The sequence below is a fragment of the Centruroides sculpturatus genome, unplaced genomic scaffold, assembly GCF_000671375.1.
Source record: "Centruroides sculpturatus isolate CEXI.00-Female unplaced genomic scaffold, Cexi_2.0 scaffold396, whole genome shotgun sequence".
Classification (NCBI taxonomy): Eukaryota; Metazoa; Arthropoda; class Arachnida; order Scorpiones; family Buthidae; genus Centruroides; species Centruroides sculpturatus.
Window position 1 is genome coordinate 38,608 of NW_019384590.1, and position 24,909 is coordinate 63,516.

General features: G+C 26.3%; 1 protein-coding gene across 2 annotated transcripts in view; it reads left to right on the forward strand.

Moving 5' to 3' along the window:
• Nucleotides 1-2,947: 2,947 nt before the first annotated feature.
• LOC111624728 (probable serine/threonine-protein kinase roco5) overlaps nucleotides 2,948-24,909 on the forward strand; it is a 95,937-nt gene continuing 73,975 nt past the window's right edge. The window contains exon 1 of one of the 2 annotated variants that reach the window (XM_023367649.1): nucleotides 2,948-3,060. In XM_023367649.1, the coding sequence (XP_023223417.1) occupies nucleotides 2,954-3,060 (107 nt within the window). In that variant the 5' untranslated portion in view covers nucleotides 2,948-2,953. Of the gene's footprint in view, nucleotides 3,061-16,204; nucleotides 16,780-24,909 lie in introns of those variants that run through there. The other variant, XM_023367650.1, reaches the window with a different exon arrangement.

The window sequence follows — 24,909 nt, forward strand, 5'->3', positions numbered from 1 at the left end:
ATCAAAATAGAAACAGTAAAAAATTATCTAATTTAAATACTTTTATAGCCATCAAACTTCTTCATATTTTACAAATTATCCACGTGACGCTATCCAATTAAAGTAAGGAAAAATTACGAAAAAATATTCATTACTTTCAAAAATTACATTTTAAAATAAAATAAAATAAATTAAGTAAAGAATTATTGATAAACTCGAAAAATACGTACAGAAAATTTTATATATGAAAGAACTAATTTATGAAAGTCTAAAATAAAATTAAGGTCAGTCGGAATTTTTAATTTAAAAAAAAAAAAGAAAATTATTTAAATATAATTTATTTCTTAAATTAAACTTAAAATATCTAATTATTTTAAAATTTTGTTTTAGAATTAATTAATTAAGGTATTTATAAAATATTTATTATAATTAATTATTTTATTACGTAATATTACGTAATATAAAATTTTGAAATAATTAGATGTTATATATAGAATATTATANTAAAATAAAATAAAATAATTGGAGAAAAATAAAAATGAAAATAACTACGAAGACACTCAACTCGATGACATCTAGCAATGTCACCAGACATGACCAAGAGATGACTAGGTTGATCGATCACTTACGTCACATAATAGTTGACGTCATAGCTCCATGTGGCCATATTTACAATCATGGCAGCCATGAGGTGAGCACAATGATCATAAGGTGAGGATGTTACGTTCATCGTTAAACTGATTAACCAATATGCTAACCGGGTTCGATTTATTCGTAAGTAATCGTAAACGATTACGTCTTTCACTCCGATCAATTATAGATTTTCGCTTTTATATAATATAAGAAAAAAAAAAGTTGTGGATCTAGAGCGGTTAATGGCACCCGACAACTATCTCTCTTCTTTCAGAATTTTTTCTCCGTTATTATCATTTTTAAAATATTCGAAGACGTTACGTTTCCGCTTTATCTTATGCGATAGACGTTTAATGTTTCCATTACGAAAGAAATGGACGAGAAAAATGAGAGTCGAATCTTACGTCGATATTCGTTTGTTGCTATGGCCTCAGCTGTATCAGCTGTCAGATAGAAACGCGTGCGCAAATAAGCTTTTCTTTATTTTTCTGATTTAATATTCCTTCTTATAAAACATCAAAATAAACTCGAAGCAATTAGAAGATAATTGGCAGTTTATATAAGTAAAATCCCAACCATTTTGTTAATTGGAATATTAATCCGTCGAATAAGATAACCGATTTTAAAAATTTCTCTTCAACTATTTTGATTATTTCATTTAAATTCTATTGAAGAATTTAATAGTACGTCTCGCACATTGAATGTGTTTTTCTTGATAAACGACCATGCATTTGAGAAATTTTGTTTATTGTAATTAAATTGTCTATTTCATACTGGGTAAATATAAGGAATTCATATATATATTGAATCTGCTATTTTATTTAATTTAAATAAAATGCATTACATCATGATCTTAATCCAGAATAAGTAAGTGAATTATTTGGATTTTTTATATTATGTATTTTGAGTTAAATATGAGGTGAAATTATTATTTCCACCCCCCCCTTTTTTTACATTTTGCATTAATGAATATGAATTAAAAAATAAAAGTAATTGTTTTAAACCTTTCATAAAGATTCATAAATATAGCGATGAACTTTTTAAAAATTTAAAATTCGGTAAAATTTGACAAGGAAATTGTTAAATATTCCGTATTAGAGGTGTACGTATAATCATTAATAAATAAAATTTAATTTTCTCTAGCTATTCAAAAATATTTAATATATTTGAAATATTTATGATTTTGAATATATGTTTATTGAATTTCAAATATAATTGAGATAATTGCTTTTATAAAATTTTTATTAATTTAGTACTTTTAATTAGTAATCATTTTATTTCTAAGTGTTTATAAATAATAAAGTATGTGATGTTTTGTTTACTGAAATTATAATAAATATTTATTGTCGTTGTATTTGGATATTATAAATTTAAGTAAAAAATAAATATTTTGATCAGAATTTAACTATTACATTTGTTTTATTTTTAGAATAAATGTTTTAAATGAAACTAATTATTTAATGAAAAATATTAAATCTATATATATTTTTTTAGGCTTATTATATTATAATTTATTCAAAATATATGGTTGCAAATTAAAATATAGTATTAACTTTTTAAAGTAATTCTAAATAAATTGCATCTAAGCACGTTTATGTTTTTAGACGCTAATAAAATTTTTTACTCTGATTAAATATTCATAAACTGTGCAGGCCGTAACATCTAATGAATTTGATAAGTTCTAATTTTTGATTCCTGTTTTGTTTTTTTTGTTTTTATAAAATGTTTTATAAGGAAAACATCAGAGAGCATGTAATCTCTTTAAAATGTATAGTTGTTTAAATTAATTGATTTTAGGTTGAAAATCTTATCATTCTGTCATCAAACAATTTTTATTTGGTTGAACTTTTAGATTATGAAATTTAATTTCTTATGATGATTATAATTATAAGGTTTTTTTTTTTCACTCTAAAATTTACTTAAGTCAGTTTTTCATTGAAAAGACCTTTCTTATTATTATTTAGTCTTAAAAACAACAATGATATACTGTATTTGAAAATAACTGTTTACATTGATTTCTTTTAAGGTATTTTTTTTTAGCAATTGCTATATTGTGACATCTGTTTATAAACATTTAATAGTATGAATTTTTTGAATGAAGCAAACTTAATGCAGAAAAAGTGTGAAAAAAGGATTTGAAAATTTAATCAACATAAATAGTTGATTTTGTGTAATGTATTGTTATTTTAGAATAAACAAATGACGAGAAGAATTTTTATCATTAGAAAAAAGAATTTGATAGAAAAAATATTTAATTACATTATNAAAAATAAAAATGAAAATAACTACGAAGACACTCAACTCGATGACATCTAGCAATGTCACCAGACATGACCAAGAGATGACTAGGTTGATCGATCACTTACGTCACATAATAGTTGACGTCATAGCTCCATGTGGCCATATTTACAATCATGGCAGCCATGAGGTGAGCACAATGATCATAAGGTGAGGATGTTACGTTCATCGTTAAACTGATTAACCAATATGCTAACCGGGTTCGATTTATTCGTAAGTAATCGTAAACGATTACGTCTTTCACTCCGATCAATTATAGATTTTCGCTTTTATATAATATAAGAAAAAAAAAAGTTGTGGATCTAGAGCGGTTAATGGCACCCGACAACTATCTCTCTTCTTTCAGAATTTTTTCTCCGTTATTATCATTTTTAAAATATTCGAAGACGTTACGTTTCCGCTTTATCTTATGCGATAGACGTTTAATGTTTCCATTACGAAAGAAATGGACGAGAAAAATGAGAGTCGAATCTTACGTCGATATTCGTTTGTTGCTATGGCCTCAGCTGTATCAGCTGTCAGATAGAAACGCGTGCGCAAATAAGCTTTTCTTTATTTTTCTGATTTAATATTCCTTCTTATAAAACATCAAAATAAACTCGAAGCAATTAGAAGATAATTGGCAGTTTATATAAGTAAAATCCCAACCATTTTGTTAATTGGAATATTAATCCGTCGAATAAGATAACCGATTTTAAAAATTTCTCTTCAACTATTTTGATTATTTCATTTAAATTCTATTGAAGAATTTAATAGTACGTCTCGCACATTGAATGTGTTTTTCTTGATAAACGACCATGCATTTGAGAAATTTTGTTTATTGTAATTAAATTGTCTATTTCATACTGGGTAAATATAAGGAATTCATATATATATTGAATCTGCTATTTTATTTAATTTAAATAAAATGCATTACATCATGATCTTAATCCAGAATAAGTAAGTGAATTATTTGGATTTTTTATATTATGTATTTTGAGTTAAATATGAGGTGAAATTATTATTTCCACCCCCCCTTTTTTTTACATTTTGCATTAATGAATATGAATTAAAAAATAAAAGTAATTGTTTTAAACCTTTCATAAAGATTCATAAATATAGCGATGAACTTTTTAAAAATTTAAAATTCGGTAAAATTTGACAAGGAAATTGTTAAATATTCCGTATTAGAGGTGTACGTATAATCATTAATAAATAAAATTTAATTTTCTCTAGCTATTCAAAAATATTTAATATATTTGAAATATTTATGATTTTGAATATATGTTTNAAACTTGATATGTGTGTGGTGTGTGTGTGTATATATATAATATTTTTTATTGTTTGAAATATAGGCAGTATTCATAAAAACTAGTTTTTGAAGGTCATCAGCACTTTCTGGAATAAGAGCATTTCTTTTGTTTTATTTGTTGCTAAATAAATGTTTGAAATCTTGACAAATACATTTCATTCTAAAAATATATGTATCCATTGAATATTCTATATTATATTGTCTTTTGTTTTGACAGCTAATTATAGTTTGAGAAACTTCAGTTAATTAACCATTTTAACTAAGTTTTAACTAATTAACCAAGATATTTTTACTTAGTGATTATTTAATCATGTATGTTTGAACTGTTAAATTTTTCTTAAACATTTTTTTCATTGAAGTGTAAGAATTTTAATTGCAATTCTAACTTATTTCCTTAGAATTTGCAATGGTAACAATAATCAATTATTTTTATCAATTATCAATTATTTTACAATTATCAATTATATATATTTCCTGTTGATAAATAATGTCTTCCATCCATATATTTCAGATGAAAGAAATTGAATAAACAGTTAAAATGTTTTAGAAAGTCTACTTATAATTACTTGAGATTTATACTATCTGAATTGTGTATGCATGTACAAGAGCATGCTCTCGTATGCTCAGAAATACAGTATTAATATTGTATTACCACTGCAAACCTTTATCAAAACACCCATAAATAGTCTAATTCATATTTTTAGGGTGATATTTATAGTACTATTCGTCAGCAATAAAAAATTGCATCTGTTTTAAATTCTAAAGAACATAACATTCTATTACTATTATAACTATTCTTTTTAGTTTTTTGTGATGGCAATTGTATAAACAGAAATGTAAACTATTATAGTATCCAGAATAGAGGCAAGTTTGTGCAACTGAAGATAGTTTTATTCATAATATTTTCAGAATTTAACATGCTGTTTGTGTGGTTTTTTTGACATGGGTTCTATTAGTAATCTTATATTAATTTATCATTTGTTTATGCTAAGTGATAACATCAGATATATAATAAAAAAAGTATTATTTTCAATTATTTGTCAATATACAAATATCTCTGTTAGGTTAATGAGAACAGAATATAAATAGAAATTCTGAAACCTGTTTATGTATTTATCCAAATTTTTTTAGAAAAATTGTTTCATTGATGAACTATAAAACTTCTGATTTCCTAGACAACATATTGTAAAAATGTTAAATGATTTTAAATTTTAACAAGTAATTAAAAATTTTATCATTTTCAAATGTTATTTGATATAGCTGTAATTTTTTAAATTACATAAAATATTTTCTATATAAATAAATAATAATCACAATAATTTTGAATATAACTTTTTAGCTTATTTATAAATTCAGATTTTTAATAATTTATGTTTATAATAAAAAATTAAACTTTATTTTATTTATAAATATTATTTACATGTTTATTAAAAAGTAACAACAAAAAATAGTTTTATATTTATTATAAAATAAGATATTTTTTATAAATATTTTGAAAGAATTTATACATTTTTTTTTATATTTTAAATATTTTTCATCATAATTATTTAATAATCATTTTCTCTTTTGATTTTAAACTTAGTAATTTAAAAATGTAAGAGGATTGCTTTTAGAAATTCATGCAAGAAATCTTAATGCTTTAATGATCCAAGCCATATTTTTGAAAAAATATAGATATAAAAATGTCATAGACAAAATTGAAATTTAGAAGAATGTTAATTAGATTATTTAATTTTATTTGAACATGTCAATATGTCATTTTATACTGACATATATTATTATATATTAACATATTTAAAAAATTTGAATATGGCTTTCATTTAACATGATATTTTTCTTTTTCTTATGTATCTAACTATTTAGCTATACTTTTAACAAATATATGATCTAGACTGGTTCAACCATTCTCATTAGGCCTAAAATGATAGGTTTCTCTGATAATTTTGAAGAAATCGCATTGTGATGAATACATATAGATTATGTATACAAGAAGATATATAGAATACATATAGAATATACAAATTCAGTATTAATACTTACTATTAATTATGTTAAATGTTTTAATATTTAGAAATTATAAATTCTTATCTTGAGTCTTTCATCTTATTTTTTGTTAACATTAAATTTTGTGTATAAAATTGGGAGTGCAATTTTAATGAATTTATATTTTAAATTATACTCTGATTAGTTTGTATTTATTAAAACAACAGTAGCTACTATATGAAATTTATTAATTAACATTTACATAAATAAACTGACAATAATTTACAGTTTTTAATTATTATGTGCAGTATTTATTCATTGAAAGTACAGATTTTAATAAATATCATGTTATATTCCACATGATAAAATTAAAAAAAATACATTAAAATTTTTTTATAGAATATATCTGAAACAAGATTGTAAAAACATTTTAAAATAATTTAGTTTGAATTTTGTTTTAAAAGCTTTTATACATACTAGTACTTGTTTTTATCAAAATAAAATTGCCACTTAAAGTATTTTAACTTCTTTATAAAAATGATTATAAAGATTCATTATAAGAGTAATAAAACTGAATATTTAAAAACTTGATATGTGTGTGGTGTGTGTGTGTATATATATAATATTTTTTATTGTTTGAAATATAGGCAGTATTCATAAAAACTAGTTTTTGAAGGTCATCAGCACTTTCTGGAATAAGAGCATTTCTTTTGTTTTATTTGTTGCTAAATAAATGTTTGAAATCTTGACAAATACATTTCATTCTAAAAATATATGTATCCATTGAATATTCTATATTATATTGTCTTTTGTTTAGACAGCTAATTATAGTTTGAGAAACTTCAGTTAATTAACCATTTTAACTAAGTTTTAACTAATTAACCAAGATATTTTTACTTAGTGATTATTTAATCATGTATGTTTGAACTGTTAAATTTTTCTTAAACATTTTTTTCATTGAAGTGTAAGAATTTTAATTGCAATTCTAACTTATTTCCTTAGAATTTGCAATGGTAACAATAATCAATTATTTTTATCACTTATCAATTATTTTACAATTATCAATTATATATATTTCCTGTTGATAAATAATGTCTTCCATCCATATATTTCAGATGAAAGAAATTGAATAAACAGTTAAAATGTTTTAGAAAGTCTACTTATAATTACTTGAGATTTATACTATCTGAATTGTGTATGCATGTACAAGAGCATGCTCTCGTATGCTCAGAAATACAGTATTAATATTGTATTACCACTGCAAACCTTTATCAAAACACCCATAAATAGTCTAATTCATATTTTTAGGGTGATATTTATAGTACTATTCGTCAGCAATAAAAAATTGCATCTGTTTTAAATTCTAAAGAACATAACATTCTATTACTATTATAACTATTCTTTTTAGTTTTTTGTGATGGCAATTGTATAAACAGAAATGTAAACTATTATAGTATCCAGAATAGAGGCAAGTTTGTGCAACTGAAGATAGTTTTATTCATAATATTTTCAGAATTTAACATGCTGTTTGTGTGGTTTTTTTGACATGGGTTCTATTAGTAATCTTATATTAATTTATCATTTGTTTATGTTGATGATTTGAATATAATATGCCGGTTTTTAACTTTTTACTTCTTTAATATTTGAAGTAAAATAATTAGTTTATTAAGTAGGCCTAATATTGAATATGATATAGATCTCATATTTTATTTTAGTAGTAATCATAATATAAATAATGTAATACAATACTAGATTGATTATCCAGCAAGCTTGGGACTGAAAGTGGTCTGAATTTCTGGATTTTCTAGTTTTCTGGAGACAGCCTAAATATATACTTAAAATATAAAATAAACAATGGAAAGTACAGAACAAAATTGTATTCAACAATTACAAATTAATACACTTCTAAATCAGGGTTTGTTTGTTTTCTATATTTTAGAAGGATTAATAATAATAGTCGACCCCCCTATAAGATTGTTGATTTTTCCGTTTTATCTGAATTACATGTTGTACGAGTCACTTAGATTTTACAAATATGTGAGCCGTTCACAGCCCGGCACACGTATTTGTAAAATCTAAGTGACTCGTACAACATGTAATTCATATAAAACAGAAAAATCAACAATTTTATAGGGGGGTCGACTTGTATGTATAGTATAATATTTACGATAAAAATTAAGAAAAGAAAAGGTCATAATTGAACTAGTGTCATGCAATGCATATACCAAGAAAATCAAAATAACACAGCTGTGCAACAAACCATAGCTGTACTTACAGTCCCCCAAATTCAAAAGGAGTCAGTTTTCTGGTAATTCCAGATTTTTGGAAGCTGGATAATGGTCTACTGTATAATACTGTAAAAATCACAAAAGGGATATATTGCTCATATTTTGTTATATTACATATTATTAAAATATTAAACCAAATTTTATAATATTTAATTTGATAATTTATTTTTTACTTAAGCTTCACCAATTCTTTTTAATGAAAAAAACAATAATTTTATTATATAGAAAATGGGAATGATTACAAAGGAACAAATCAGTTTAAATATAAATTATTAATAAATTTTCATTATAATATGAAATGTGATTAATGATATAAGAAAATTAATAATTTTTGTTAGAAAAAAAATACTTAACTTCAACAAAACAGGAAATATATTAGAATTTGATCTTAAACTTAATATAAAATGTAATAAAGAAATTTTAATCATCAGGATGTGACTACAAAAATATTTTTTTTTCTCTTAATAAAAATTATCATAAAAACTTTTTACTATTACAGAAATTACTTTTAGCCCTAAGTATAATTAAATTAATTAAAATATCTATAACCGTGAGGCAGATAATAGTAAGGGCTTATCACACCAATGATAATGGACACACTCATTGGTGTAATAAACCCTTACTATTATCTGCCTCATGGTTATAGATATTTTAATTAATTTAATTATACTTAGGGCTAAAAGTAATTTCTGTAATAGTAAAAAGTTTTTATGATAATTTTTATTAAGAGAAAAAAAAATATTTTTGTAGTCACATCCTGATGATTAAAATTTCTTTATTACATTTTATATTAAGTTTAAGATCAAATTCTAATATATTTCCTGTTTTGTTGAAGTTAAGTATTTTTTTTCTAACAAAAATTATTAATTTTCTTATATCATTAATCACATTTCATATTATAATGAAAATTTATTAATAATTTATATTTAAACTGATTTGTTCCTTTGTAATCATTCCCATTTTCTATATAATAAAATTATTGTTTTTTTCATTAAAAAGAATTGGTGAAGCTTAAGTAAAAAATAAATTATCAAATTAAATATTATAAAATTTGGTTTAATATTTTAATAATATGTAATATAACAAAATATGAGCAATATATCCCTTTTGTGATTTTTACAGTATTATACAGTAGACCATTATCCAGCTTCCAAAAATCTGGAATTACCAGAAAACTGACTCCTTTTGAATTTGGGGGACTGTAAGTACAGCTATGGTTTGTTGCACAGCTGTGTTATTTTGATTTTCTTGGTATATGCATTGCATGACACTAGTTCAATTATGACCTTTTCTTTTCTTAATTTTTATCGTAAATATTATACTATACATACAAGTCGACCCCCCTATAAAATTGTTGATTTTTCTGTTTTATATGAATTACATGTTGTACGAGTCACTTAGATTTTACAAATACGTGTGCCGGGCTGTGAACGGCTCACATATTTGTAAAATCTAAGTGACTCGTACAACATGTAATTCAGATAAAACGGAAAAATCAATGATCTTATAGGGNTCTTAGATAGAGGAAAAGTATTATGTACAGGGGCAAGCTGCTACTAATTTGAGATGGAGAGTATATATTTTAAATTAAATAAATTAAAAATATGATTAAAAATTGCAACTCCTAACAAGCAATTATTTATTGTGACATGGTCACAATAAATAATTGCTTGTTAGGAGTTTAATTTAATATTATCTGTTATTGTAGCATAGAGAATTCTAGCATGTTGCTAATATAATATGAACAATGTAAAAAGTTTGATACAGAAAAACTCTATATATAATAAAAAGTTTATTAAATTTAAAAATAAGAAATTATATATAAATTTGTAAAAATTTTTTAAATCAACAAGAATTAAGTGCAGTTTAAATAGTTAAAAGAAAACATTGCCAAATTTAAAATTCAGCTGTTTTCATTGTATTAAAAAAAATCAAAAGCAAAATAAATAGTTTCATTGTTGTTTTTTAGAAAGAAACTAAAAAACTCCAGAATGAAAAGTTTTTTAAGCACAAAACTATTATGAAAGAAGATAATTTGAAGTTGTTATTTTTTACTCTTATATCACAATATGTTGGATTTGGAAGAAATGAAATAAATGAACTAAATGAACTATAAATTTATATATAATTTAATTTTTTGTTTATTTATTTTATTTGTAAATATTTACTTATTAAATGTGTTTGTTATTTATGTAAATACATATATACACATTTTATTATAAATGTTTACTTGTAATGTAAATGTATACTTTCATAATAAAGTCATAATTTTATGAATTTATTATGAATTATTTAAAAATATTATTTATAAAACCTTTATATTATAAACTAATATTTTATATGAATGTTCAAGATAAGAAGTACCAGTACATAAATATGTACTATTATAATTACTGGTATAATAAATCTTTTAAAATTAAAAATTTATCCTAATAAATATTTTTTATCAGAAAAGTTCTTTTAAATTTTTAATCTAAACACACTGCTTTTCTAAATTGAAAAACAAACAAATTGTATAATGCAGTTGCAAATAATTTATATGGAAAATGATCAGAGAATCAATTTTAAATTATTATAGTATTTAATAGCTAAATTTTACAATATATAACAATAAAAAGTAAAGTATGACTTATTATTTATAACTTTTAATTATAATTAACCTCTTTTATATCAGTTGTTCATATTTGAGCTACATATTTAATTTAATATTTTTATATATTGAGCAATTGTAATTACAATGTAACTTATCAGTGCTGTTCAGAGAAATATGAGGTATGATCAAAAAATTCAATTATTTAACTTTCATAGTCATCACCTTCAAAATTGTCCCCTTCTGCCTCAATGCACCATTTCCAGCATTTCTGCAAGCTTAGAATGCTCCCTGGAAGTCCCATTCCTGGGTATCAAGTGCAAATTGCAGATAGGTCTTGACATTCAAGAATGGGATCCTCTGCCATGTCAAAACAATGACCCTTCACCTTGAATTCTGTGTTTTGGAATAAGAAGTCACAAGTCCAGATCCCAATCAGATTCAGATGTTGGGGAACAACAGTTATGCACAAAAAATGTGTGGTTTATTGAGGACATGTTGCAGTTTGGTAGCTTTGAAAGACAGTATATTGTACACTGTTACACTGTATGTGATAAGCATCACAGATCAGTTATGATCAGCCATTGAACAATATTTATCACTTCCAGGTTTTACATCTTTAAACTGAGACCACATTGAATATGTATCTCCTGCATCTTTGTATAAGATGAGTGCATATAAACATTTTAATAATCTAACGTTTTCGGCCGTCTTTTAGAGGCCTCTTCAGGATGAAACATTAAAAAAAAAAAAAAAAAAATCTATGCGAACTCGTCGTACGAAAATTAGAAGAAAAGGTCTTACTAAGCTTTCAATCCAATATCCTTAGCTACATGCGGTACGTGGATGATATTTTGATTATTTGGAAAACCAAACCTGAGTTAGATTATTAAAATCTTTTGACTGCTGGAAGTAGTATTGAGGTGTTAATTGTTGTTTGTAGTATATCGTTCCAGTTTACGTGTGTTAATTTTTTTGTCTGGCATATAAACATCCCAAAGCTCAATATTTTATAATGGAACCAAACAATTACTTAGTATTTAATTATTAATAGTAGTGGTAAAGTAGATAGATCTAGAATAGTACTAATAGCACCAATCTAGAATAGTACTAATAGCTTATATGGAGGCCCATCTTGCTTATAACTTGTTTGACTGATAAATGAATTGCTCTATTGCCTCTATTGCTGTTTATTTAGAAAAATTTTGTTACAATAGAAAGTACTATATAAGAAGTTGACAATTGTCCAATCTAACTTGTTTATACTTAATTTATAGTGAAGACAGTGCACATGTTTTTTCATGTTAAGAGAATTTGTATCAATAAAACTCATATAACCCGACATTAAAAAAAGAAGGTAGAAATTATTGAATATCACTAACAAATGCAGAGTGAGAAAATTAGCAGAAGTATTCAAGATTGGAAAAATGCAAGTTGCAAAAAATCATCAAGAAACAGGAAGAGCTACTCAGCCATTGGCATCATAATGATACAAGTTTCGAGATGAGAATAGCACTTTTATTTGCAAAGCAGTCATAGAATTATTCTGCAGAGTCAAAAGTCAGAATGTTCCTATATTATGATCAATCATACAAGTCAAAGCTTTACAATTTTCATCTGAATTAGATGCCATGGATTTCAAAACCTCATATTGATGTCTTTAAAAATTTTGAAAGCAACATATCAAATTCAAAACTATTTGTGAGAAATTCTCTCAAGTTGATCATAATTTAGGAGTACAATGGGAGGCTAAGCTTCTTTCCATTATTACTGGTTATTTTTCTGAGAATATTTTGAATGCAGATAAAACTGAACTATTCTTTTGCACTTTCCACGATAAAACTTCATGCTTCAAGGATGAATCATATTCCAGTAGCAAAATAGCAAAGGAATGACTAACAGTTCTGTATGAGTGAAGAACAAGAGAAATCTCTAGTAATTGGAAAGGCCATCAAACCAAAAGGTTTCAAGAATACAGACATTACATTGAAGACAAGAGAATAGATATAGAAATTTAATGAAAATGAAACAAAAAGGTCTGGTTGATGATAGACATTATGATAGAGCAGCTGGAACAACAGAACATGAAAATATTACATCAAAACAAGAAAATGCTTTTTCTCTTGATAGTGTTGCATAATATCCCGAAATTTAGCTTGAAAATATTGAGATTATGTTTCTTAAATGTCATTTTATTCTCCCAATCTTTTGGATCAAGGTGCAATTCAAAATTTCAAAGTCAAGTACAGACAAATGGTTTTGAAGTACACAATTGCAAATATAGATCATGGAACTTCATTCAAAAAGCTGACAAAGAAATGCACTATCTTTTCAAGCCATTTCACAGACTTCATGATTGGAGACAGGTTCTGCCATCAACAGTTTAGAGTTGTTTCTTAAAAGCCAGATTTTCTTCTGGCAATGAGAATGCTTTTAATTTTGCAGAAACTTTTGCAAATGATTTGAAGACGACAAAGTCTTGTGAATGATCCTGGATTTACCATCTCTGCAAACTATTGTGTTGACATAAATCCTGATATCTCAACTGAGTGCACAAGCCAAAAATAAAAACAAGTACAAAAACAATCCTTCAGTCACTTTCTGATATTCAAGAAAGGGAGAATAAAGATGATGATGGCTTGATAGCCAAAATGACACTGCTAATAGTCATACAGATAGGCCCATCAATGGACTACATGAATAATTTCAAGTAGTTGTATACCAATAGAGATGTAGACTGTATGAAGCTAGCATAAGATTAATCATGCCTAGTGAGAAGCAGATTATTATAATCAAATGTAAAAACAATCAAACATAACTGAATTTAAAAAATTAATAATACTGACTATCAGTACAGACATATATTATATTATAATTTAATATAGCTATCATATATAACATACACACCATGCAAAAACTAAGTTAGTAATTCAACACAATGACAAAAATGATAGTAGTAATGCATTACTACTATCATTTTTGCATGGTATGTATTATGTATTATATATAAAAANATTATATTAATGTTCTTTACAGAATGTTTAGAAAATATCTGTGATCAGTTTCAATACAAAGGGTATTATTATTTAAATCAGAGGAAAGTTGTTCAACAGTAAATGAGATTATTTTGTTAATTATTAGAAAAGTTTGTTTCATTTTCAGTAATGGTAGATATATATGTTATTCTGAAAAGATCAGAGAATTTTTATTTTGAAAGGTAAATAAAACATTCATAAAACTACTTTATGATGTTTGTTTTTTAATTTATTATACAACTTTGTACCAGAAATTCCATCTTGTATGTAAGATATTTTGGAATTAGGAAAGTCAAAATTTTTTAATGATTAGTACCATTTACTTTTATGAAATCATTACTGTAAATATTCTCATATCATATACCTACTCTCGCTCAGACTTCCCACGACAGTTAAGGTAGATACGATCCCACTTAAAACTAATATAATTACAATTAAACTTAAACCTAATATTATCACTACTTAAAACTAGAAGGAGAAAGGAAGGATGGAGGATGAAGAAAGTCTACTGGTAGTTTAGATCGGTGGGTCCTGATACTAAGGTAATGTTGATGATGGTTGCCTCATAGACATTGAATGTCCAATCAATCAGCATCCAAGGGAATAAAAAAAAATTTACTTATAAATATGTGCCAAGGCAGGTCCTTGGACTTCTACGGAATGGCTGGCTCACTTATTTTTAAATTATCGTTCCTATGTGGTCTATACTGATCCTCTCTCTCTCTTTCGTCCTAAGCCTTGTACCTTGTCTCCCAATCACTCTCGCCTGACCTCTCTCCTCAGTGGCGAACCCAAAATGCCTCTCTTGTGACAGGAAAGGTTTAAAAACGGAAGGAAGAATTACAGTAAAGAAGAAAGGAGTTCTTATTCTATATACAATTATACAAAAAAAAAAAAAATGGCAGACAGCCACACAGGTTACATTTAAAGATTGTAATTTTCACAAAACTTTACAAAACAATTTTTGTCCCACAAGTGTCCCTTACAGAGAAGTTCACTGTAATTGAGAGAAAAAAAAAAGATTTAAAGATGGCTAATATGTACTATAAATAAAATCATAATGAAATACAATGGCCCACCAGTGACTGTATGGATAAAGCCTTTAAACACTGGTAGTTAGTTGTGGGTTTGCACCTCACTAATGGACTGGCCACATGGAATTTTCCAGGTTTTCTTCATCTTAGTAATACCTAAATAAGGACCATTTTCCCATAAAAGATCTCCTGAGGGGCATTTTCTTTCTTGGCAGATCGCCCATGTGTCACATTTCTGTAATTGAATAAAACCAATGAACTAGAATGAAAATTTACCAGACTATGAAATATTCAAAAATTAAAATGGCATTTAAACATTTTGGGTATTAGAAAATTTTTGAAGATTCTGTAATCCTGTGTCTGCAAGGTGTATAGGAACATTACTGGTAATTCAACAATTCAAAACTAGTTTATGGATGTTTTCTATCATAATTAATTAAACTGTAGTTTTGAATTGTTGAATTACCAGTAATGTTCCTATACACCAAGCAGACACAGGATTGCAGAATTTTCTAATTGGAATATAGCAACAAGAAAGTAAATGTATTGGGTATGTTTAGTATGTTCAGATGTGAAGCTCTTGGGGACTAATGCTAACTCTCAGAATCACATCTCTGAGGTAACTGAGTTTGAATGTTCAAAAAAGTCTTAAAATTATACAACTAGTTGTGTGTTAATATTTTTGCTCTCCAAACATTGCCTGTAGAATGTGGCTGCTATCTCATCATTTTGGAATTTTTCATTTTTGGATTTTTTCAAACATTTCAAAGTCAATTACCTCAAAAATGTGATTCTGAGGGTTAGCACTGTGTGTCCCTGAGGGCTTCATATGTTCAAATATATTTGAATAATAATGTAAAATAAATCATATTTGTTATGTTATTTTGTTTTTGTAATAACGTGCATATTCTGTACGTAACTTTTATCTTAAATTCTTTATAAAACTGTATCTACACGACTTTTTTCTTTTCATGTTGTAATGTAGTTAATGTAAACATTTTTATATTTTATTAAAGATACTAATCCAAACTCTTAATGTAATTCTCTTCTTTCAGAATTTTTTCTCCGTTATTATCATTTTTAAAATATTCGAAGACGTTACGTTTCCGCTTTATCTTATGCGATAGACGTTTAATGTTTCCATTACGAAAGAAATGGACGAGAAAAATGAGAGTCGAATCTTACGTCGATATTCGTTTGTTGCTATGGCCTCAGCTGTATCAGCTGTCAGATAGAAACGCGTGCGCAAATAAGCTTTTCTTTATTTTTCTGATTTAATATTCCTTCTTATAAAACATCAAAATAAACTCGAAGCAATTAGAAGATAATTGGCAGTTTATATAAGTAAAATCCCAACCATTTTGTTAATTGGAATATTAATCCGTCGAATAAGATAACCGATTTTAAAAATTTCTCTTCAACTATTTTGATTATTTCATTTAAATTCTATTGAAGAATTTAATAGTACGTCTCGCACATTGAATGTGTTTTTCTTGATAAACGACCATGCATTTGAGAAATTTTGTTTATTGTAATTAAATTGTCTATTTCATACTGGGTAAATATAAGGAATTCATATATATATTGAATCTGCTATTTTATTTAATTTAAATAAAATGCATTACATCATGATCTTAATCCAGAATAAGTAAGTGAATTATTTGGATTTTTTATATTATGTATTTTGAGTTAAATATGAGGTGAAATTATTATTTCCACCCCCCCTTTTTTTTACATTTTGCATTAATGAATATGAATTAAAAAATAAAAGTAATTGTTTTAAACCTTTCATAAAGATTCATAAATATAGCGATGAACTTTTTAAAAATTTAAAATTCGGTAAAATTTGACAAGGAAATTGTTAAATATTCCGTATTAGAGGTGTACGTATAATCATTAATAAATAAAATTTAATTTTCTCTAGCTATTCAAAAATATTTAATATATTTGAAATATTTATGATTTTGAATATATGTTTATTGAATTTCAAATATAATTGAGATAATTGCTTTTATAAAATTTTTATTAATTTAGTACTTTTAATTAGTAATCATTTTATTTCTAAGTGTTTATAAATAATAAAGTATGTGATGTTTTGTTTACTGAAATTATAATAAATATTTATTGTCGTTGTATTTGGATATTATAAATTTAAGTAAAAAATAAATATTTTGATCAGAATTTAACTATTACATTTGTTTTATTTTTAGAATAAATGTTTTAAATGAAACTAATTATTTAATGAAAAATATTAAATCTATATATATTTTTTTAGGCTTATTATATTATAATTTATTCAAAATATATGGTTGCAAATTAAAATATAGTATTAACTTTTTAAAGTAATTCTAAATAAATTGCATCTAAGCACGTTTATGTTTTTAGACGCTAATAAAATTTTTTACTCTGATTAAATATTCATAAACTGTGCAGGCCGTAACATCTAATGAATTTGATAAGTTCTAATTTTTGATTCCTGTTTTGTTTTTTTTGTTTTTATAAAATGTTTTATAAGGAAAACATCAGAGAGCATGTAATCTCTTTAAAATGTATAGTTGTTTAAATTAATTGATTTTAGGTTGAAAATCTTATCATTCTGTCATCAAACAATTTTTATTTGGTTGAACTTTTAGATTATGAAATTTAATTTCTTATGATGATTATAATTATAAGGTTTTTTTTTCCACTCTAAANTATTTTGAAAGGTAAATAAAACATTCATAAAACTACTTTATGATGTTTGTTTTTTAATTTATTATACAACTTTGTACCAGAAATTCCATCTTGTATGTAAGATATTTTGGAATTAGGAAAGTCAAAATTGTTTAATGATTAGTACCATTTACTTTTATGAAATCATTACTGTAAATATTCTCATATCATATACCTATATAAATATAAAGAATATATACTTTATATATTTAAAATTTATATAATTTTTTAAACTTATTTTTATAATTATCTGTAAATTAATGATTGTATATTTTCAATTATATTTTTCTATCTTTTACTTAAAATTAACAAATGCTACTTTACAACTGGTTAATATTAGACAAAAATAAACAATGCAAAACTTAACAAACCATGTCTGTGATTTGTTAGGTTTTTGCAATGTTTATTTTTACTTAAATTGCTGTCAAAATTTAAACTGCTCTTCATTTTTTAAAAATGTGATTCAATGCTAAGATTAAATTTTTACTTGTATTTCTGTAACATTTCAATAAATAATTGAAATTTTTTATTATTTTTTTAATATATTTTGTAACTTTCTATTCATGTTTGAAATTTTAAGGAATTAGATATTTTGTACAACACAAATATGATTAATGAATTTTGAAAATGCAGAAAATAACTTGTACCTTAAATAATTTATTTAAGGTATACATAAATACACACTATATTATAAATATATATGCTAAGATATATAAAATTTTCCTTTAGATATGAAATTTAAATTATTTAATATGTAATTTTTCTAAATGATTGCATGGCATATAGCTATAATCTTTTATTACTGCATGGCTTAGCATGACAGTCATTAAACCATACTATGAATTAATATTCCAAAAGTTAACAGTTTAAATTTAGGCCTATTATCCAAAGTTTCCTTTTTCATTTTCAATTATTAGTAAAAATTTTTATTGTAAATGTATTTTATTTCTTTATAGTTAAAAGCTTCTTTTTAGATTCAAAGAATATCAAATACTCAGTAAGTGAGGATTGAGGATTTAAGTAGATTTTTAAATAGAAAATAATCAGTTAAATCATTGTTAATGATTTTCTGTATGTCTTTTGATAAATGTTTCTAAATAATAGTATTAGAATTAAAAGGAAACCTAAAAGAAGTAATTATTTTTACTTTTAAAACAGAGATTAATAATGTTTGTATTTTACAAATGTCTGTTACTAATAACTGATGTATAATAGAGGAATCTCTGTTATCAATGAATAGTGAAGAAACCTTTGGTACTCAATAATTTATTACTATTATGATAAATAAAGTGACTGAATGAATTACTGAATGCTTTTCAAATGTGTTTTGATTTAAGCATAAATATTTCATTTATATGGTCCAATGACTCAGTAAACCACAATCACACTTATTAATTATAAAGGAAAGACAAGAGATATGACCATTTTGCCAATATTTATGCATTTTAATAATGCATTATTAACATTAAATTTTGTTGTTTTTTTGTCTTATACAGTATAAAATTTAATTAATTTAATTTATGTGTATTATTTGAAATTATTGTAGTTTTAATTGAATTTATTTATTTTTTATTATTTTTTAAAAGAAGAGAATTTTATTAACTTACAGAAAAAATTGAGTTTCAGGTATTTTCATTAAAAGTTAGAACATTATTATTCATTCATTTACAATGATGAACTGTAGTTAATTTGCTGAATTAATCAATGTATCTTTAACGTTGGGTGAAAAAGTATATTGATTAATAAATTATTTATTACTCTTTCTCAAATAAAATTTGTCAGTTTGTTGTTGAAAGCCATAAAGCACAACAAATATTGTAATGATGAATGTACTCTCTTTGTGAATATCAATGATTTCATAATGATTTAATTTATGTGTCTTCTTTTTTATTTGTTTGAAATAAATGAACTTTTTCATTATCATTATAATATGCCTATTTTTATCATTTTTGGAAATTTCACCAATAATTTTTAAAATAAACAACTTTTTTTTTTTGTTATTAAAACACTGGTATTTTATAGATTTTATAAAGTAGACAGCTTACTTGAATTTTGGTTTTAGTTCCAAAAAATTAAAATTTCTTTTTTTATGAATGGAAGATTTTATTTTTTTCTTTTTTAATGATGAATTGTTGTAATAAAATATAAACTGATAAAATCTCTATTGGATAATTTAATATGTGAATTAAGCAGAGAAAAATCATAAGTATATTCATTTTCTTAAATCAATAGGAATTTAGCCAATGTTTAAAAAAGCTTTATTTTGTAAAAATTATTGAATTAAAACAGAGTGGTCTAACTTATTCAGCTCATGGTTCAAATTGTATGTTTAATCTAAGTCACAGGATAGAGAAATAATTTTTTATAAATATGTGGAAAATAAGGCATTTTGATTTCTTAATTACTGTATAACTAGAAAGCATGTTATGAGAGCACTGAGGAGTATGCCTTTTATTAAAGATTCAACATCAGTTTCCATTTATGTACGGACAAGTTATAGTGTCAATATTCATAAATCTTCATATAACATATCTTTGTTTACATTTTAATAGCTAATTTTTATTTTTACAAGCATATATTCACATATGTAAAGAGTACCAAATATTAAATGTATCAAAACAAAATTTCTCAAATTTGAATATACTGCATGTAAGCTTACAGAAATGGACTATGGCAAAGCAGGTATGGAAGAATGCTAGTGAAAATGTGATTACTAAATAACAGTGACACAGAATAATCAGTGTCATCACAATGATAATTTATCAAAGGTGTCCTCAAACATGGCAAGAATGGCCTGAATGTATTTTGGCAGGTGCTGTAACCAGAGTGTTTTAAGGAATTCTTCCTCAGCTTTATTTCCAGCACTCTACTCAAACATTTGTGCAATTTACAGTCTACATTCTAATTATTGGTAAGTTGGTGCAACTTCTTCATATGAGGGATTTTGTTGTCTAACATTAACTCTGAAAATAAGAACTTCAATTTCTTTTGTTCTGACTTGGTAAAGACAGCAATATGGAATTTTAGGGTTTTATATTGGTTCTCATACAGTGTATTTAACACTGTGTCACTGACGTAATGCAGGCTCATTGATCTTTGCCCAACTTTCTTGGTTTGCTATGATGTGCTTAGCCCAATCTATTGCAAGTGAAATTAAAATTGATGCCTACCTTTAATATTCATCTTTATTTTAAGCTTTGAAACAAGGAGCATGTCAGAAGTAAATGTTTGTCATGTTCATTGAGTTTTGTCAATCACCACTGAAAGGCTATAGTGGTTGAATAGGCATTCTAATAAAAGCAATCTGTGAACATCATAAGATGGTCTCAAATCTAATAAATTGCCATCACATTTCTTATATTAGTACACTTTAATGAACATAATTAAATTGTTATTACAACAACATACAAAGCATTGTTCTAGTGAGATGCAGTATAAGTCAATCATACTCACTGATGTCATAAGGTAAAAGGTAGTAAAAGGTGCCTGTTTACTTATGATATTAAGAGTTGTGGGTTTTTTTTTCTCATTTTGCATTGATCTTTTCTTTCAGAATATTCTAAATTAATTAATTTAATTCTGATTATTTAATTTAATACAAGATAGTGAGTGATACTCTTAGTTCAAATTATTTTTTATCTATATATTTAATTAGTCAAGAATGCCCTGATGAATCCAGTATTATCATTTGATTAATTTATAATTTTGGGCTTAGTTTTTCAAATTTAAATTAAAACATTAATATACTATATATTCCAAACAGAATCTTTAATGATAATATATACTGAAGAGCCATTACATTATGACCACCTGTTTAATACCATGCAGGACCACCTTTCGCCCACAAAACTGCCAACATGCGGCGAGGCATTGACTCGTCAAGATGCTGGTACCATGCACTCATCAGCTGTTCTCCAGTCCCCAAACATCATGAGGTGGTCGTGTGGCAGCATGAATTTGGTTTTCCAGATGGAACCACAAATGTTCAATTGGATTGATATCAGGTGAATTTGGAGGCCAACAAAGGACTTGAAATTCACTGGATTGTTCCTTGAACCATTCCATGATGATTTGGGTCTTATGATGTGGTGCATTATTCTGTTGATACAGGCATTCTCACCCGCTGGAAACATTATTGCCATTGTGGGATCTGTGAAGATCTGTAGAGTTAATATTCGCAGGAGTGAATGAAGTGAATTACCACAAGGAGAGACAAGCATGAGAGATACTTAAAAACTAACTTTTTATGTACAAAATGTATATGCAATATCCCCAAACACTAGGGTACCTGGCGCATGGCAGTTCAACAAAGAATCCTTCGGCGAAGAACAATCGAACAAGTCTGAGAAACAGGGTAAAAATATCCACTCTGTGATATTCTATACAAGCTATTATTTCACTTATACAAAGTTTGTACCGTGTTTTGCTATTCCTTTCACCGATGGAAACAGATTTCAAAACCACAGATCACCACGACAAAGGAAGAGAAGAGTTCACCATACACAGCTACAAGGGGACGACACACTCCTCAAAGCTCAAGACCAGGAACCAGAATGCCCGGTTGCCGGTCCCGCAAACCATATATCACTCCCACTGCTGACACAGTGCTGCCATACAAAAAACACCCAAAACACACATGAAAAAAATTTCCTTTTTTTTTCTTACAATTACAAATAAAACTGAGCACACAGTAATGGGGATGATCATTTACAATAATAACATTGACAGTAGACAAAAAATATATATATATACTTTTTGTCTACTGTCAATGTTATCTTTTAGTGTATGTATGTATATATATATACACTAAAAGATAAAACAGAAGCAAAAGGAAACAATTTTTTTACATGACGACAACAGAGACTGACAATATATATACAAGGACGACACACCATGAAGGAGTGAACCTGGTCTGCAATTATATTCACATAGTGCACAGTCATCAGGGATTGTTTTATGGAGATGATGTGTCCTAATGTGTTCCATGAAAACATCGCCCACACAATAATACCACCTTCACCGTCTTGTATCCGTCCAACTATGCATCCGGCTGCCATGGTCTCCTTTGGAAATCTGTATATCTGCATTTGACTGTCAACATGATGGACCAGAAAATTCATCAGACCGGACGATTTCTTTCTTTCCTCTAAGGTCCAATTGCAATGCTCCCTGGCCCATTGCAGGCATTGTTATCGATGACGTGCTGTAAGCGCGGGGACTCGACTGGACCAGCAGCTACACAGGCCCATACGCAGAAGGGTACGCTGCACTGTGTGATGAGACACATTGTTTTGGTCACCACTGTGGTAGCTGCTGGTGATTTGGGCCACTGTAGCCTTTTGGTCGTGGCGAACAATGCATAATAGTCTCCACTCCCCTCTGGAATCACTGTGCCATGGACGGCATACAGCTGGCCGTCACTTTCTTGTTTCTCCATCCATACACCACTTTTGATAAGTACTAATAACAACTGCATGTGAACATCTCACAAATCATGCCATTTCTGAGATCGATGTTCCCAGGTGCATAGTCATAACGATTTGTCTTTTATCAAAGTCTGATAAATCCGCTGCTTTTCTCGAAAACGCTACATTTGGGAACACAGTTCACTGGCTGTTTATATATGGCAGTATGTAAACATTGTTTTATCTCTGGATGAGCTTACTCCTCTAGGTGGAAGGTGGTCATAATGTAATGGCTCTTTGGTTACAATTTGCATTGTTGGCCATATGAAAGTCGGCAAAACTTATTTCTGATAATTTATGTAATTATTAGACTATAAATATAATTACTATTATTTGGATATTACTACAAAATAAGTCTTTAAATATATATACTAAAATTTTTATTCTTCTAGTACTTTTGTCATATTTACAGTAATTGCACTTTTCTTTACCTTCAATATTAGCTTCAATAAAAAAATGATAATATGATGCATATTTGTAAACATTTAAAAATAAATATATAATTATAAAATTTATTTTTTAATTTTTATTCAAGTACTTTCATATATATAAAATTTATCATTAATTGTGTGATAAAATGATTTTTTTAATGTTAAATTTAAGATATTATATATGTAAGTATCTGAGAGTTCTTAAAATAACATACAACGTTCTACAAGATTTTTCATTATTCTGGAACAGAGTTTTTATATCTTACTTACTGGTGTTCAGAAAAAAATCTGAAAAAAAGAAAAATCTCAGACTCTAACTAACAGCCAATAATTTTTAATTATGCTGCACAAGCTATAATTTGAAAGCATATGGAATGCTGTAGAACATTCTAGAATATTATTCTGCATTCAATTTTCTGCTTCTTTCAAAATGGCAACAAAAGATGTATTACTCCTAAGACAGTACAACTTCTGCACATTAAATAAAACATTAGGAAAAAGTTTACTATAAACCAGGGGTGTCCAACCTTTTTGTTTCTCTGGGCCACATTGGAAGAAGTCAAGGAGATTTGGGCCACAAGTTTATATAATATATATTTGTGGTCCAATATACAAGTATATTTAAGGATTAACATGTCTAGATTATAATAATAAATATTAAAACTTTATCACGAAAAAGGATATTTTAAAAAATTACTTCTATAGACACTTTCAATTTTTACTTAGAAATAGATAAATTCATTTATTATAAAAGAAACAGAAATTTATTTGAAAAACACAAATATTTGTTTTATTTGAGTCTCTAATTAATAATAAGCAACGAAATACAATTTTAAAGTGCATTTTTATTCAACTAATATAAATAATATGTAGCCCAAAAGTAGCCAAAGCGCCAAATGATATTTTTTACGTCAAACAAAAAAAATTAGTCACATTTGGCGCAATGTAGCCAAATCTTGCAACGTTGGAAGAAATACTAAATAAAGCTGGAGTTGTGATTCAAAGGATTGTAGACCCAAATGAGGGGGAAAGGAGAGAAAGGACAAAAGATAAAGAAGTGAGAAAGGTTGGAAAATTAAGGGTCAATATTTGCATAACAGAAGATCTATTTACCCTTTCTCACTACTTTTTATCTTTTGTCCTTTCTCACCTTTCCCTCCTTTTCCCAAA